The sequence below is a fragment of the Manis pentadactyla genome, chromosome X (assembly GCF_030020395.1).
Source record: "Manis pentadactyla isolate mManPen7 chromosome X, mManPen7.hap1, whole genome shotgun sequence".
In the NCBI taxonomy this organism is placed as follows: Eukaryota; Metazoa; Chordata; class Mammalia; order Pholidota; family Manidae; genus Manis; species Manis pentadactyla.
In genome coordinates, this window is record NC_080038.1 from 142,703,859 (window position 1) to 142,719,219 (window position 15,361).

The 15,361-nt window shown below is 39.5% G+C and overlaps 1 protein-coding gene across 1 annotated transcript in view; it reads left to right on the forward strand.

The window, feature by feature from the left end:
* Positions 1-5,775: 5,775 nt before the first annotated feature.
* Positions 5,776-15,361, forward strand: part of LOC118923998 (ATP-dependent RNA helicase DDX4-like) — a 78,610-nt gene continuing 69,024 nt past the window's right edge. Inside the window, exons 1-3 of the mRNA XM_057495665.1 lie at positions 5,776-5,972; positions 6,551-6,636; positions 15,258-15,318. Of these exons, the coding sequence (XP_057351648.1) occupies positions 6,565-6,636; positions 15,258-15,318 (133 nt within the window). The 5' untranslated portion in view covers positions 5,776-5,972; positions 6,551-6,564. The remainder of the gene's footprint in view (positions 5,973-6,550; positions 6,637-15,257; positions 15,319-15,361) is intronic.

Genomic DNA, 15,361 nt, shown 5'->3' on the forward strand with positions numbered 1-15,361 from the left:
ACAGAGATGGGGGTAGTGGTTTGGGACTGGAAGTTCCAACCCTCTCAATTACATGTTTGATTCCACTGGTAACCAGCCCCCATCCTTAGCTGCGGTACAAAGTCACCTGGTTAAGCAACAAAAGACACCTTTATTGTTCTCTTTACTTAGAAAATTCCAAGGGATTTAGGAGCTCTGTGCCAGGAACAGGGGTCACAAACCAAATATCTGTTTCCTATTATAGATCACATATCACTGGCACATATTTGTCATCACTGATGATGAGTCTCTAAGCTCCTCAGTGAACCGTATCACCAAGTTTCATGGCTTCACATATTCCTCTCATTGAGTGCCCATTGGCTTTGTGATTTTTTGGTAACTGATAGAATGAGGCATATGTGACCATGTTTCTTCTGCTAGGCTTAAAGAAGCCTTGCAGCTTCTGACTTGGTTTCTTGGAATGCTGTCTTCAGAATGTTTGTTCCTTTGAAATGCTCCCTCTAGGCGTAGGCAGCCGCCACAAGAAGTCTGACTGAGACCTGCAACCTGTAAGGAAGCTCAGGTTAGCGGCTTGGTGAGAGATGCCTGGCTACCACCCAACCGTTCCGGCCATTCCAGCCCCCAGGAAACTGAGTATGAAGCCATGTTGGATATTTAACCAAACTGATACTGAACCTTCAGATGAAAATAAGTCCCACACAACATCTGACTGTAACTGTGTGGGCGATCTCAGCTGAGCCCACTCAATCTGCAGAACCATCAAACATAGTAATAAATTGTTTTAAGCCATTCCCTTTTGTAGAAGTTAGGCAACAATAGATAACGAGAATACTGACTTCAACACTGATCCCTTGGTTACGATAGTATCTGCCAGGTTTCTCCACTCTGCAGTTACTACTTTTTCCTTCTAATTGATATATAATATGTGAGGAGATGATACTTTAAGATCTCCTTAATGTCTTTTCTTTCATCAAAGTTTGAGCTACTAGCTTTAGTAAGCCAGAATCAAATGTTACTGTTTGATGGTTGCAAAACCGTGATAAAAGTTTCATTTGGTTTTTCTATATGAATTGGCATTACGTAATTAGCGTTCTGCCGCAGGAAGAAGCTTTGTCTGATTTTCTTTTTTCTTTTCAGTATATATGCGTGAATTCTTATTTTAGTAAACGAGTTGTAGTCTGTTACTAGCATCGTTTATTCTGATGCCCAAACTGTCCCAGAGTTGTCCAGTGGGCGCCCATTTCAGCTGGCTCCTTGGTGCTCTGGTAGTTTCTGAAAGCTTCCTTGCTTTTTGCTATGGACTGATGTTTTAGGCTCATCTTACATATTTCCTGCCCCAGACGTGGTATGTTTTCTTCCCAAAGATGCTGGTTTCTTGTAATAGGAAATGGGATTTAGAGACCACAGTCTGTGCCAGCATGCCCATTGCTAATGGGTTGGTCATTGTTTATAGGCTTTTGTAATGGACAGAGCTAGGAAATCTTTTTTTTTTTTTTTTAGATAATTTATCATGAGTTCATAGTGATATTTCTAATTCAAATTTAGGAGTATACTGCTTTTTTCCCCTTGTTTAAAAATATAAGTATCACTGATACACAATCTTTCAAATGTACAACACAGTGGTTCCAGTCACCCACATTATTAAATGCTCACCTCCTCTAGTGTGGTTACTATCTATCAACATAGAAAGATTTTGCAGAATCATTGACTATATTCTCCATGCTGTACTACAGTCCCATGACCAACTTATACTGTGATTGGGAATTATCGTGCCCATTTATCCCCCTCAACTTCCTCACCCACCCACCCCAACCCCTCTCCCTTGGTCACCACTAGTCACTTCTCATTGTCTGTGAGTGTACTGCTGCTTTGTTCATTTTATCTTGCCTTGTTTTTATATTCCAGAAATAAGTGAAATCACATGGTATTTGTCTTTCTCTGCCTGGCTTATTTCACTGAGCGTAATACCCTCTAGATTCATCCATGTTGTTGCAAATGGCAGGATTTCTTTTCTTTTGGTGGCTAAATAATATTCCATTGTGTCTATGTGCCACCTCTTCTTTATCCATTCATCTATTAATGGGCATTTAGCTTGCTTCCATATAAGTGAAATCACATGGTATTTGTCTTTCTCTGCCGGGCTTATTTCACTGAGCGTAATACCCTCTAGATGCATCCATGTTGTTGCAAATGGCAGGATTTTTTTTCTTTTGGTGGCTAAGTAATATTCCATTGTGTCTATGTGCCTCCTCTTCTTTATCCATTCATCTATTAATGGGCATTTAGCTTGCTTCCATATCATGGCTATTGCAGATAGTGGTGGTAAACATAGGGGTGCATATGTCTTTTTGGATCGGGGATGTTGTTTTCTCTGGGTAAATTCCTAGGAGTGGAATTACTGGGTCAATTTGTATTTCTGTTTTTAGTTTTTTGAGGAACCTCCATCATACTTCCCGCAGTGGTTGCACGAATTTAAATTCCTACCAACAGTGTAGGAAAGTTTCCCTTTCTCTACATCCTCACCAACACTTGCTGTTTTATGTCTTTTGGATAGTTGCCCTTCTAACTGGTGTGAGGTGATCTCTCATTGTGGTCTTGATTTGCATTTCCTGCTAATTAGTGATGTGGAGCATCTTTTCTCGTGCCTATTGTCCATTTGTGTTTCTTCTTTAGAGAAATGTCTGTTCAGGTACTCTGTCCATTTTTAATCCGGTTATTTGTTTTTTGGGTGTTGAGGTGTGTGGGTTCTTTATATATTTTCGATGTTAACCTCTTATCAGATGAGTCATTTACAAATATATTCTCCCATACTGTAGGATGCCTTGTTGTTCTGCTGATGGTGCCCTCTGCTGCACAGAATTTTTTTTGTTTCATGTTCATTTTTGACGGAGTGTACTTTAAAACAAATCTCTTTGATATTCTATTTTGATCTCTTTTCTCACACTGAAAATCTTATTTCATAAACAACATTAACTATATACCATTTTATTACTAACAATATGATTACAGAATTGGTTTATTTTTTGCAGTTGTTTTTTCCTTATTATATATTCCAGTAGGGACGTATGGTTAAATTACTATATTTTAAATCACTTGAAATGACTCTTCTCTTTTGTGGTTAAGCCACTAACTGAATAGATATTTATTTATGTGTATTTGTTTCCTTTTGCTTTACATTTTCATATTGCTTTCTAAATTTTGATTTAATGTTGTTTTATAATTTTGCAGAGCAGTCGCATGGCTTCACACTCAAGTACATTCACTCAGAGAAGTGTAACATACATACTTATTCTTCTTAAGCTCTTCCCTCTTTTCTTTCCCATAGGTATTCATTTTATAAATTTTTGGTTTATCCTTCATTTAAAAAAATATGAGCAAATGTGTCTCTCTTTAGACATAGAGCACTGGACACATTACTCTGCACCAGGCTTTTTTCCAGTAACATATGCTAGTGATCACCGCGCAGCAATACATGGAGATAATCATCTTTCCTTTCTACAGCTGCAGAGTACTCTGAAGGGGAGCAGAATATGCCCTTCCAAACTATGCCACTTTGGCATATTGATTATTTTGAATTAAAGGTACTTGAAAAACAGTCAGTGCAAGAAGGACACTCAGCCTCCTGGCAGCCTCTCTAACAGAGTGCATTATCAAACATTTGCCATTTTTGTAAGCAAAAAATTGTGCTTTAGCACAGTTGTAATTTGCATAGCTCTTGAATGAAATTGAGCGTCTCTTCATGTATTTAAAGGCTGTTTGCTTTTCTTTTTCTGTGATTTCTTTGTTCATATCTCTTGTTATGTTTTAGATTTGCTGACCTTTTCCTTTTTCACTTTTAGATGCCCTCTCTGTATTACAGACATTACCACATTTTCTGGATTATGTTGAAAATAATTTTTCCCAGTTTGTCATTTTTCTTTGGCTTTATTATTTTTTTGTTTGTCTTGAAAAGTTTTCATTTTTAATCTTTATGTAGTTACACTATATAAAATTATTGCTTCTGGATTTTGAATCATAGGTAGAATGTTTCTCCAAGTAAAGGACAGTTCTTTTTTCTTCCAGTGTTTTTTTCTAGTACTTCTAGTAATTCTAGTATGGTTTTGTTGTTTTCACATTTGAACATATCCTGTTATATGATGTGAAGAACAGATCCAATTTTATCTTTTTCCATATGGCTATTCAGTTACTTATAGAGTATTTTTGTAAAGAATATGAATCAACAGTATCAAGGGCTGTGAAGAGATCTTCTAGATTAAGAATTGAAAACTGCCAATTCTGTTTAGAAACAAGGAAGTCAGTGTTATTGAGCTTGCCAATAGCAATTTCAGTGAAGCAATGAGGCAGAAGCCAGATTTCAGTGGGTTCAGGAATGAAAGAAGGTGGGGAAGTGGAAAGAGCAAGTGTTGGTGACACCTTGTGAGGTCCTAAATAATAAGGTCTTTTTATTAGGCGTCATATAAAAGAATCAGAGTTCTAAAAGACAGATTGCAGACAAAATTATTTTCAGTAAAATCCCTGTGTCAGTCAGGAAACAACCAGGACAATAGAAGCCATTATGAATATTTAAAACAGAGGGAATTTAACCTCTGTGAGAATTAGAAAATTGAACCTCCTGTAGGCACATGTGACTTTGCAGGAGCACCACTTGGCAAGTGGAGTGCAGGCTGAGTTTAGCTCCTTGTTGCCTTTTGGCTTTGTGCCTTTGGGTAGGACCCAATCTTCAGCACTCTATCTGGTAGCCCTGTTTACTCCCATTTTACAAAGCGAGAGATTAAATAACTTGCTCAGGGTCACATGGTTAATAAATGGACAACCAGAAATTACAAATGCTGACTTGTCAGCCGATTGCTAACTATTTGAAAGCTTCCTCTCTGTTTGAAAGCTCTTACTCTTCAGTCTTAGGAGGGGTAGACGAAATGAAGTTCATCCCTGGTCGAGGTTCATTGGCAGGACCTGCTCCTTACTTCTCCTCTTGAGGTGAAATGCTTCCCTCTTTTATAACCAGGATGACTGACAGTGATGACACTCACAAAATCAGTTTTCCTTTGCCATTTGGGACACAGAAGAGTCAGTTTTCTTTGTTAGGTATAGCTAGAATTATACTATGCTTTCGTAGTGATTATTCACCACCTTCCGTAATTCACTGATAAAATATTCTTTTGAAACAAAGGGCCAAGAAGACCCCTTAATTTTAGGAAGAATTGTCCAAAGTACCCTGGCACGGTATCTGACTTTTCCTCCTTCACCCATTTTACGTTGACATTAAAGGTACTTGTTAGAGTGCTCTGATAAATGACCTACCCAGCACAATTCTTCTTCCTTCTGGATCAGAGGGCTTCTCCTTCCCCAAAAGTTGGAACCCCTACTCTACAAGACAGGCTAATTTTCTTTACCACTAACTGGGTACAAGTGGGAGAGTCTCATTCCTGCCCTCATCGGGAGCAGAAGGAAACGCACCATCTCCGTGGGTGCCAGGGGCGCATCGAGACCCCGGGGAAATCCCTGAAGTGAAGCAAGTGCTCAGAAATAAAGAACCAGAGGGGCCCACTTTGAGGGATTGCTGTACGGAAAGAGGAGAGAACTCTAAAGGGGTAAGAGGGAGGGCAGTACTGCATTTTCGGCTTACTTTTATTAGAAAAAGGGGGTGGATATCGTTGCAGGACATGCACAGGGAAAATCTACAGCCTCTCAAGATTGAGGGCGCCATACAAGAAGGGAGAGACAAGAGGCCCACGGCCAGCCTCTTACCCACAGGCTCATCGTGCCACTTTCAAAACAGGCACGGCGACGATGATTGCTTGTAGGGAATGAGCGCTGGAGACAGGGGCGGGACGATGCTGGTCTTCTGAGCGCTGATTGGCTGATGGCGCTCGTCGCCCGTGCCATTTGTTGTCGGAGCTGAGCTCCTGACGCAGTCTGCGTCGCCCTGCACGTGCAGCCGTTGAAGCGGCGTTGGCGCCATTGAGAACCGCCGGAGAACAAGCCGCGGAGAGGTGAGTAAGCCGTCTGCTTTATCTGGGAGACGGGCCTCAACCCAACTGTGTGGGCTTCCCAGAAGCTGGAATTTTGGGTCAGTGAAGAGCGCGAGGAGCCGCCTGGGTTTTGAAGCCGTGCTTTGGGGCCTTTCCGCCTCCCGGCCGAAGGTCCTGAAGCCCGCTGGGCGACCCAGATCTGGGCTCAAGGCCTGAGGAGGAGGGGAAGGCGCCTTTTCGCCCGGCCCCCGCGCGCCCTTTTCTCTGAACAGGGAAGGCTGTAGTACCATTGGTGTAAACGCGCCTTGGTGAGACCGCCCTTTATTGGAAGACTTTGGGCCACCTAACCCGTCGCCTTTACTCGCCAGACTTAAAGGCCGCAGTCCCCAGCTTCTTGTGCTCCCAAGAAACGATACAAAACCTCAAACCAAACATTTTTACCTTTGAAGGAGGGGCGCGAAGGGAGAAACCTCAAACAGTCCCTGAAGGACTTCTCCCCTTACTATCCAGGTGTATGTGAAATGATGATAGTTTATGCTTCTAAAGGTATGAGTCTGATCTAATTGATTTGTGCGTCTATTTTTTTTTTATAAAAATAGAACTGGAAGCCACAATGGGAGATGCAGACCGGGAAGCAGAAATGATCAAATCTTCTATGTATTCTCATGTTCCTGTATTTGAGAAGGTAGTAAATTTAAAGTTTGCAAACCTAGAATTTAAATGTTACAAATTTGATCGAAGTTGAAAATCACAGTGGTGGCCAAGTTTTTAATTACAGTTTGTTTCCGTGTGCCGTGCTTATCTCCATCTGATTCTTACTAGTTTATGGGGAATGAAGAGGAGGCACTCTAAGCCTCAAATAGAATAAAATAGTCTGAGGTAATTTGATAATTAAAAACTAAAATGTATGTCATAATTAACTTGATTTAAACGTAAATGGTTCAGAACTTATTGTGGGTGAAGGCAAGCTTGTACAAATAGAGTTGAATGTGTCTGAGAAACATACTGTAAATTGAAAAATGTAATTTGGTTCTGGGTGAGATTTAGAATCCTGAACACTGGTTTCATATAAGGGGGCTTTCAAGATAAGTATGTCAGGCTGATTCAGATGGTATTACCAGTTGGTGTTCAAATGTACAAATCATCAGACCTTTTTCCTTAATGTCATTTAGAGAGGTACGTTATACTTCAGAAGGGGCCCTGGAGCAGGTTTCTGGGTTTCTGACTGGAAAATTGACCTAACAGAACAGTGAGGATTCTACTTTAGAAAATAATATATTTGAGGGAATGTTTTTGCATGTTATCGGCCTGCAAATGTCTCCCAAGAGATTTATTTTTCCTTTAGACTTTACAGTTTGCGTTAATGTTAGTCAATTCTAGCACTTTTTGATTCCAAGTGATGTCTCAGTGGAAGTTCTTATTCACACACAAGTAGAAAATATGCAGTCCTTTGTCTTACTTGGATTTCATGTGTATGTAAAGTTGACATTAAATTACCTAAGATGTTAATCTGAATTTATTATGTTTCTTGTTTTGGAACTTATTTTAGGAATAACACCTTTTGTATGGATTTTTTAAATAGTTGCCTTCCCATCATAAAAGTATTATAACAGTATCGGGAAAAGAGGAGAAAAAAAGCACCTGAGAATCTTGCTCACTAGGAAAAACACTGCTGTTAAATTCTTATTAAATTTTCTTCTGTTTCTGCCAAAGATAATAAACAGTAGTTTTTAATTCTGGCCTTTTCACTCTTCAGCACTATTCCATATTCCAACGGACTTCCTAAAAATAATTTCTTACAGTTACATAATATGTATTCGACTGGGTCTACCACAATATTGCTTTCCAGCTCGTTGGGAATTTAAGGTGTTGTTAGCTTTTCACTGTAATGTTGTCATACATATCTATAGCTTATTTGTTTTAATTTGGGAGTATTTTTTCAAAAATGTAATTAGTTGGTCAAAGGATATTATATGGTGGTACACCCGATTCTAGTTCTCCATAGATTTGTTATAATACAAAGTTTAATCACAGATACAGACTTTCTTCCACTTGGCCTTTAATAATCAATCACCTGTCTGAATTTTTATTTTTTCTTAGTCTAAGATTTTTGACTTGTTATTCTTCAAGTAGTACACTGCACTGTTTCATATGGTACATATTTGTTGCCTAAGGTGTTTGAAATTGAGGGTGGCCAATTATAAAATCTTTAAAATTAACTTGTTTGGAATCTTTGTGCTACTCAGTAATATGCCTTGTTTTGTGATATTGGGAATATGAATATTAATTTATGTTAACAATTCTACATTATGACTCTTAATACATATTTGTGTAGGCCCAATGTGTAAATTTTTTGCATTTGTCTCCAACCTTAGCACTTGGCTCTGGTTGTCCACTTAGTTATTTGGCTTATTTGACTTGAAGGAACAGGGTCCAGTCAACAGCTTTGTTTGTCTGCTGTGGTTGAATAAAAAGGACAGAAACTAAGGAAGAATACGTGACATTTTTACGTAGGAGAAATTTGGGGTCTTTTAAAGCGACCATTTTGGTGGGTTGGTCCAATAGAATTTCCACTTCAGGGGACTGCTGGGCTTCTGCAGTTGTGTGGCTCTGAGACTGTCTTTGATCAGTATAGCTTAAACAATTACCTGTCACAAGCCATTTCTGAATGCTTTTCAGGATCTTTATTTAGAGATTTAATATTTTTGACTTATGTGTACATAATTTTGAACTAATAAGCCATGTCTCTGGTAGCTGCTGGAACCTCCTAGTTCTAGATTTTGAAGTGAGTTCACAATCTACCTAGGGTTAGAGCAATGAAAGATGTGTGGTTAAGAAACATCTCATGATCAACAATTATGTAGTGCAGACATCCCAGTGTTGAGGCATTTGTACGTTGCATCAAACTTGCTGGGATGGGTATTGGAACGGGTGAGTATGGTGAGTGTACGGGGTTTGCTCACTAACTGTAATGTGTCTTCTTAGACGACCATGAGACTAAGTCTACACAGCGATCACTTCTGACCTGACCTGTTTACCTTTTTTTTTTGGTGGCATTTTTCAGAAGGTAAATACTCTTCTGATGAAAGTGGCAACAGCTTGAGATAACTAGTCCATCCTGAACTGTAATTATTATTATTATTTTGTTACCATTAATCTACAATTACATGCAGAACATTATGTTTACTAGCCTCACCCCTTCACCAAGTCCCCCCACAAACCCCATTACAGTCACTGTCCTTCAGCATCAGCATAGTAAGATGGTGTAGAATCACTACTTGTCTTCTCTGTGTTGCACAGCCCTCCCCATGCCCCCCCCCACATTATACATGCTAATCGTAATGCCCTCTTTCTTTTTCCCTGCCCCTATCCCTCCCTTCCCACCCATCCTCCCCAGTCCCTTTCCCTTTGGTACGTGTTAGTCCATTCTTGGGTTCTGTGATTCTGCTGCCGTTTTGTTCCTTCAGTTTTTTCTTTGTTCTTATACTCCACATATGAGTGAAATCACTTGGTACTTGTCTTTCTCCGCCTGGCTTATTTCACTGAGCAATAATACCCTCTAGCTCCATCCATGTTGTTGGAAATGGTAGGATTTGTTTTCTTCTTATGGCTGAATAATATTCCATTGTGTATATGTACCACCTCTTCTTTATCCATTCATCTACTGATGGACACTTAGGTTGCTTCCATTCCTTGGCTGCTGTAAGTAGTGCTGCGATAAACATAGGGGTGCATCTGTCTTTTTCATACTGGGATGCTGCATTCTTAGGGTAAATTCCTAGAAGTGGAATTCCTGGGTCAAATGGTATTTATATTTTGAGCTTTTTGAGGAACCTTCATACTGCTTTCCACAATGGTTGAACTAGTTTACATTCCCACCAGCAGTGTAGGAGGCTTCCCCTTTCTCTGCAACCTCGACAACATTTGTTGTTGTTTTTCTTTTGGATGGTAGCCATCCTTACTGGTGTGAGGTGATATCTCATTGTGGTTTTAATTTGCATTTCTCTGATGGCAAGCAATGTGGAGCATCTTTTCATGTGCCTGTTGGTCATCTGAATTTCTTCTTTGGAGAACTGTCTGTTCAGCTCGTCTAAGAATTTTTTAATTGGATCATTTGCCTTTTGTTTGTTGAGGTGCATGAGCTGTTTATATATTTTGCATGTCAACCCTTTATCAGATCTGTTATTTAGGAATATATTGTCCCATACTGTAGGCCGCTCGCAGATTTTACTTTTCCATTTCTCTAATATCCAGCACACTATGCAATGTGTGTCTGCGCTCCAGGTGTGGATAACTGTAGCTGGTTATTCAGCAGTCCTGCACTTCCACTCCCTGCCTGCTCCGACTCCTTTCTTCCCTCCAGGAAGCTGGGGTAGGGGAAGTGCTCGGGTCCCGCTGGGCCGCGGCTTTTCTCTTACCCCCTTTGTGAGATGCTGAGTTCTCGCAGATGTAGATGTAGCCTGGCTGTTGTACTGTATCCTCTGGTCTCTCTTTTAGGAATGGTTGTATTTGTTGTATTTTCAAAAATATATATGGTTTTGGGAGGAGATTTCTGCTGCCCTACTCATGCTGCCATCTTGGCTCCTCCTCTCTTCAGTATGAGTTTTGATGGTAAAGTGTTTTTGCTTGAGGAAAAGAATGTAACACTTTTATTTCAAGAATGCTCTCACATACAGAAATTTTGGCCTAGGATGTAAACTCTTGGAGCAGTCACATTTGTTCCTGGCTTTAGTTATATCTGAATTTTGAGGTGCCTTGCTCTTTTTTGTGTGACCTGATAGCTTCCAGGGTTTGTGTGTGACACATGTGACTCAGAGGTGGAGTTCTGCAGCTCTGGAGGTGCTGAAGGAGTTCCATTAATTTTAGAAGAGGACTCCATGCAGCAACGCTGGAGAAACTGAAGAAGGGACCAGAGTTCAGCTGGTGATCTGAATAGGGCTGATTTCTAGCTGGGACTAGCTACTCAAATGAAGGGATGAAGGAAGATACTGTTTGCATTTTAGGACTTAAACTTCTGGGTGGGACTAAAGGAGGAAAGAGCGATTTTCCTCATAATTCTAATTTTATATGACTCACTATCTCATGTAAGCTGTCTGATCAGTTTATTTGGACAACCTAACTCAGTTTTATTTGACATGGAGCCTAGAATAGAAGACGAAATCTTGGTATTCTGTAAAAGTTGATGAAATACTCTGATACATTTCAGAGGATTCTGAGCATAAAATGAAAGAGATATTAGTAAAATCTTTTAAGGGCTAGGGAAGGAAAATGTGGAAGTGTCCGAATGGTACCCTAAACTGGACAGTGAAGAGGCATTTTCAAGGTTCATAAATTGTCCAGTAAGTTCATTTGAATAGCAGACCTGACAGATATTTGAGCAAATCCCTACCATGTTAAAACAAAAAAACCTCTACAAGTATTCATTTCCTTGAGAAGATAAAAGACCAAAAGAAGTGTATTCTAGTATACCCTAACCCTAACCCTAAGACCTTTCTTTTGTCCCAGAGCACCTGGATGTGGATCCCTGTTTTCCACAAGCAGCTGGAATCTCAGTCTCTCCCCGTATTCCACCTGTCTTAGCTTTCCAACCCCACTAATCTCCAGAGCACCATGCCATGTAGGTTCCTGCTTCCAGAGCAAATCTCTAGGGCTGAGTTTTCAGTAGTCCTAGGCCTCCACCCCCTCCCCACTCCGTTTCTCTCCTTCCTGCTGGTGAGCTGGGATGGGGGAAGGGCTTGGGTCCTGCCAGATCACAGCTTTGGTATGTTACCCTGTTCTGTGAGGTCTGTTCTTTTCTCCAGGTCTATGCAGTCTGGTACAGCCTTCTTTCCTGTTGCTCTTTCAGGATTACTTGTATTAACTATATTTCCATATATGTGGTCTTGGGTGGAGGTTTCTGTCTTACCTCTCACACCGCCATCTTTAATCCTCCAGAACAAGCACGTTTTTAAGAACCAAATAATAATATAAATAGTGAAAAGGGCTGTGAAAAAGAAATTAGAAAATGTGTGTGTGTGACTAGGGTGACGTGGATTTAGATTAGGTAGAGAGGAAAAGCTTCCCTGAGACAATGACTAATGATCCCAGACCTGAAGGAAGCCCAGCCAGACATCACATGCTGAGGGCCTGAGTAGGGAGCAAACTTAAGATATCAGGATAACAGGAAGAAATACAATGTGTTAGTTTCTTACTGTTGCTGTAACAAATTACCACAAACTAGGTGGCTAAAAGCAATAGGAATTTGTTCTCTCACAGTTCTGGAGGTCAGAAATTAGAAATCAAGGTGTCAGTAGGGCTGTTCTCTTTCTGTAGGCTCTAGGAGAGAATCCATGCCTCTTCTTCTAGCTTATGGTGGCTGTTAAGTATTCTTTGGCTCATAGCTACATCTCTTTCTGCCGTCTTCATCTGGCCTCCTGTGTTCCAGTTTTTACTGTATGCCTGTCTTAGAAGGGCATTTGTGATGACAATTAAGGCCCATCCAGATAATCCAGAGTAACTACATTTCAAAATCCTTAATTGTATCTGTAAGACCCCTTTTTCCAAATAGGATAATATTTATAAATTGCAGGACTTAGCGTTTCCTATCTTTGGGTGACATTTTCAGCCTACTACAGTTAGTACGGCTAAAAAGCAGGGAGATAAGATGAGTGGTAGACAATGAAGGCAGAGAAGGAATGGGAGAAGGAGAAGGAAAGGAACCTGGAGGCAGTTGTGGACAGAGTTAATAGGACTGGATGTACTAGGTAAGGGCGGGGGAGTAAGAGTAATCAAGGGTGATTAACATAAGCAACTAGATGGACGATGGTGCCAGTAACTGAAATGGGGCATCAGTGGAAAATGAACAGATTTGGGAGGGAATAAAAAAATGAAGAGATCTGTATTTGCTATGTTTGAGATGCCCATGAAAGCAAGTGAAGATGCCAGTCAGTAGGTTATACGAATTTTTTGCTTAGGAGAGGGATCAGTGCCATAGATATAAATTTGGGAGTTTTCTGCATGTTAATGGATTTAAAGTTATGGGATTAGGTAAAGTCAGATGGTATAAAACAGATTTAGAGGGCTTTGCCATGAGTTCTGGGACACTCCACCTTAGAGGTCCACTAGAGGAGCTAGCAAAGGAGTTCGAAGAGGGGTTGGCTGATGGGGAGTGTTTCTTAAGCCAAAAAAAAGAATGCTGTAGAGAGGAAGGAAATAGTCATTTCTAATGTGGCTGAGAGCTCTGGTTGTATGAAACATAAAAGTAGTAATTCTATTGCATGATTTCCTTATTAAATGCGTTTTCAGTGCAGAGCTGAGGATAGAGGCTAGACTAGAGTGCCTTGAAGGAGAAATGGGATATGAGAGAGAGGAGGGCAGCAACTATAGACGTTTTGTTTTCAGAGGGGCAGAGAAGTGGTGCAATAGCTGAAGAGAATATAAAGTCATTTTTAAGGTAATGAAAAAGGTTAAGAATTTTTTTATGGTGAATTGTGAGAAAAAAATTCAGATGTTTTATTTCAAAATTTGACTTGGAATTTATAAATTCCATGTACGTGGGTTGTTAAATTCCATAGCTTGAAGATCATCTAATAATAGTAGGTTTTCATTTTTTTAGTGCCAAAGTGTTTCGTTACCTTTTGTCAGCTTTATAACACTTAACAAAACCAGCCCTTTTTGGTTCTATTCACTCAATGATACTTTGGCTACTAGAAAAGAGAAAGAAGTCCTCAGGGTTTCACTTTAAATAGGGAAACTGGGTTACTCTTCTTATTTGTCTTATTAATGTCTATGGTCACCATAAATTGGAACTTTGAACTGTAGTAATTAACAAAATCCCAAGGCATTTTAAGGATGCACTTTCTGTTTTTAATAACAGAAAAGTAATTGGGTGACTCTAAACCTTTATAAAAGTGGTGGTGAAGTCATTTTAGTGTCTTTTGTGAAAGAAATTTTAGAAAAAAATCTTACCTGAAGATACCTACCTTAGTGCACTCCCTCCAGCTTTGGGTTTATTTAAAGGAAATTATTTGAAGGAATATCATGACCATTGTAATGCAGTCAGTTAATTATAAGGTATCATCTGTAAATTTTAGGTCACTTTTCATTCTTAAGTTATTGAATTCTGATTTTCATGTGCAAAAATTTCAGAGTTCTATTCTGAAAGTTTTGCCCTAAATAGAAGCTTATGTGAAGGGAAATAAAGGAGTAGATTAATGATGATAAGGACACCGTAGGAGGTAAAAGTGAGAGAAGAAAGTTACTCAAGGTTTGTTAACCCAGACACACCCTAAGAAATGTTGGAAGAGTCCAAAATTAAGTTGACATTTAGCTGCTGATGCTATTCAAGTTGAATTTTCTGAGTCCAACAGCCATTTTACTATTGTAAAATGCATAAGCAATAATAACAAATAAATTTGGAGGGGGGACTAAAGAAGAGAAAAAGGGCCAGTCAGTATTTAAGATCAAGGGCAATCTCCAGCTATTGCTGCAAAAATTTTGATTGAAATTAACCATGAGTATCCTGACCCTGTAGGTGACATACACCACTTCACTGCATTTGTAGTGCCCCTGCAACATACATGCACACACTCAAACACACATGGTTTTTAGTGCATGTGTGAGGTTTTATTTTAGAGTGAATTCCTTCTATAAAAATGTGAACACAATTTGTTTCACTTTATATAAACACAACTGAAAAGTTTTAGGAGTAGATTTCTGTAGTACTTTACTATAGAAGTTGTCTGCTATTCTCCTGTGCAGTGCTGATGAGTATACTGTGAAACACCAAACTCTGTAAACTGTGTTGCATATTGGCAGGCATTGATTTATTCATGTATTTCTTTGGTCATATTTTATTTAATAATAGTATTTGCTTGTACTTTTCAGGTTTTTGGGTGGCTAAACCTAAGTCAAGTGTCAGCAAACTCTTTCCAGAAGGGCCAGATTAGATTTTGCAGGACTTCTGGTGTCTGTTGCAACTTTGCTATCGTAGTGAGAGAGCAGCCGTAGGTATACTGAGGGTGGCAGTGTTCAAGTAAAACTTTATTTACAAAAACTTGTGGCCCACCAGATTGAGCTCATGGCTGCAGTTTGCCGACCACTGTTTTCAGTGATATATGAATATGCTATACATACAATGTTAAAGTTAATGAATGTTAATTTTAAAGTTATTTATGTTAATAAAGGAATATCCAGTGACCCAGAAGATCTTCACTCTGCTGTTTTGTTTTGAGTAAAACCCAGTTGTTAAATTTTTCTAGTATTTGTGAGTTAGATGACCCATTCTCATTATTCAAAGATATACTGGTATTTCCTTCCTTGTTACAGGACACATATTCTTCTGGAGCAAATGGAGACACTTCTAACAGGACTCCAGCTTCATCACCAGGTATGTGTTAAGCCAAAAAGGTGGAACCCTTTCTAGGTTAAGG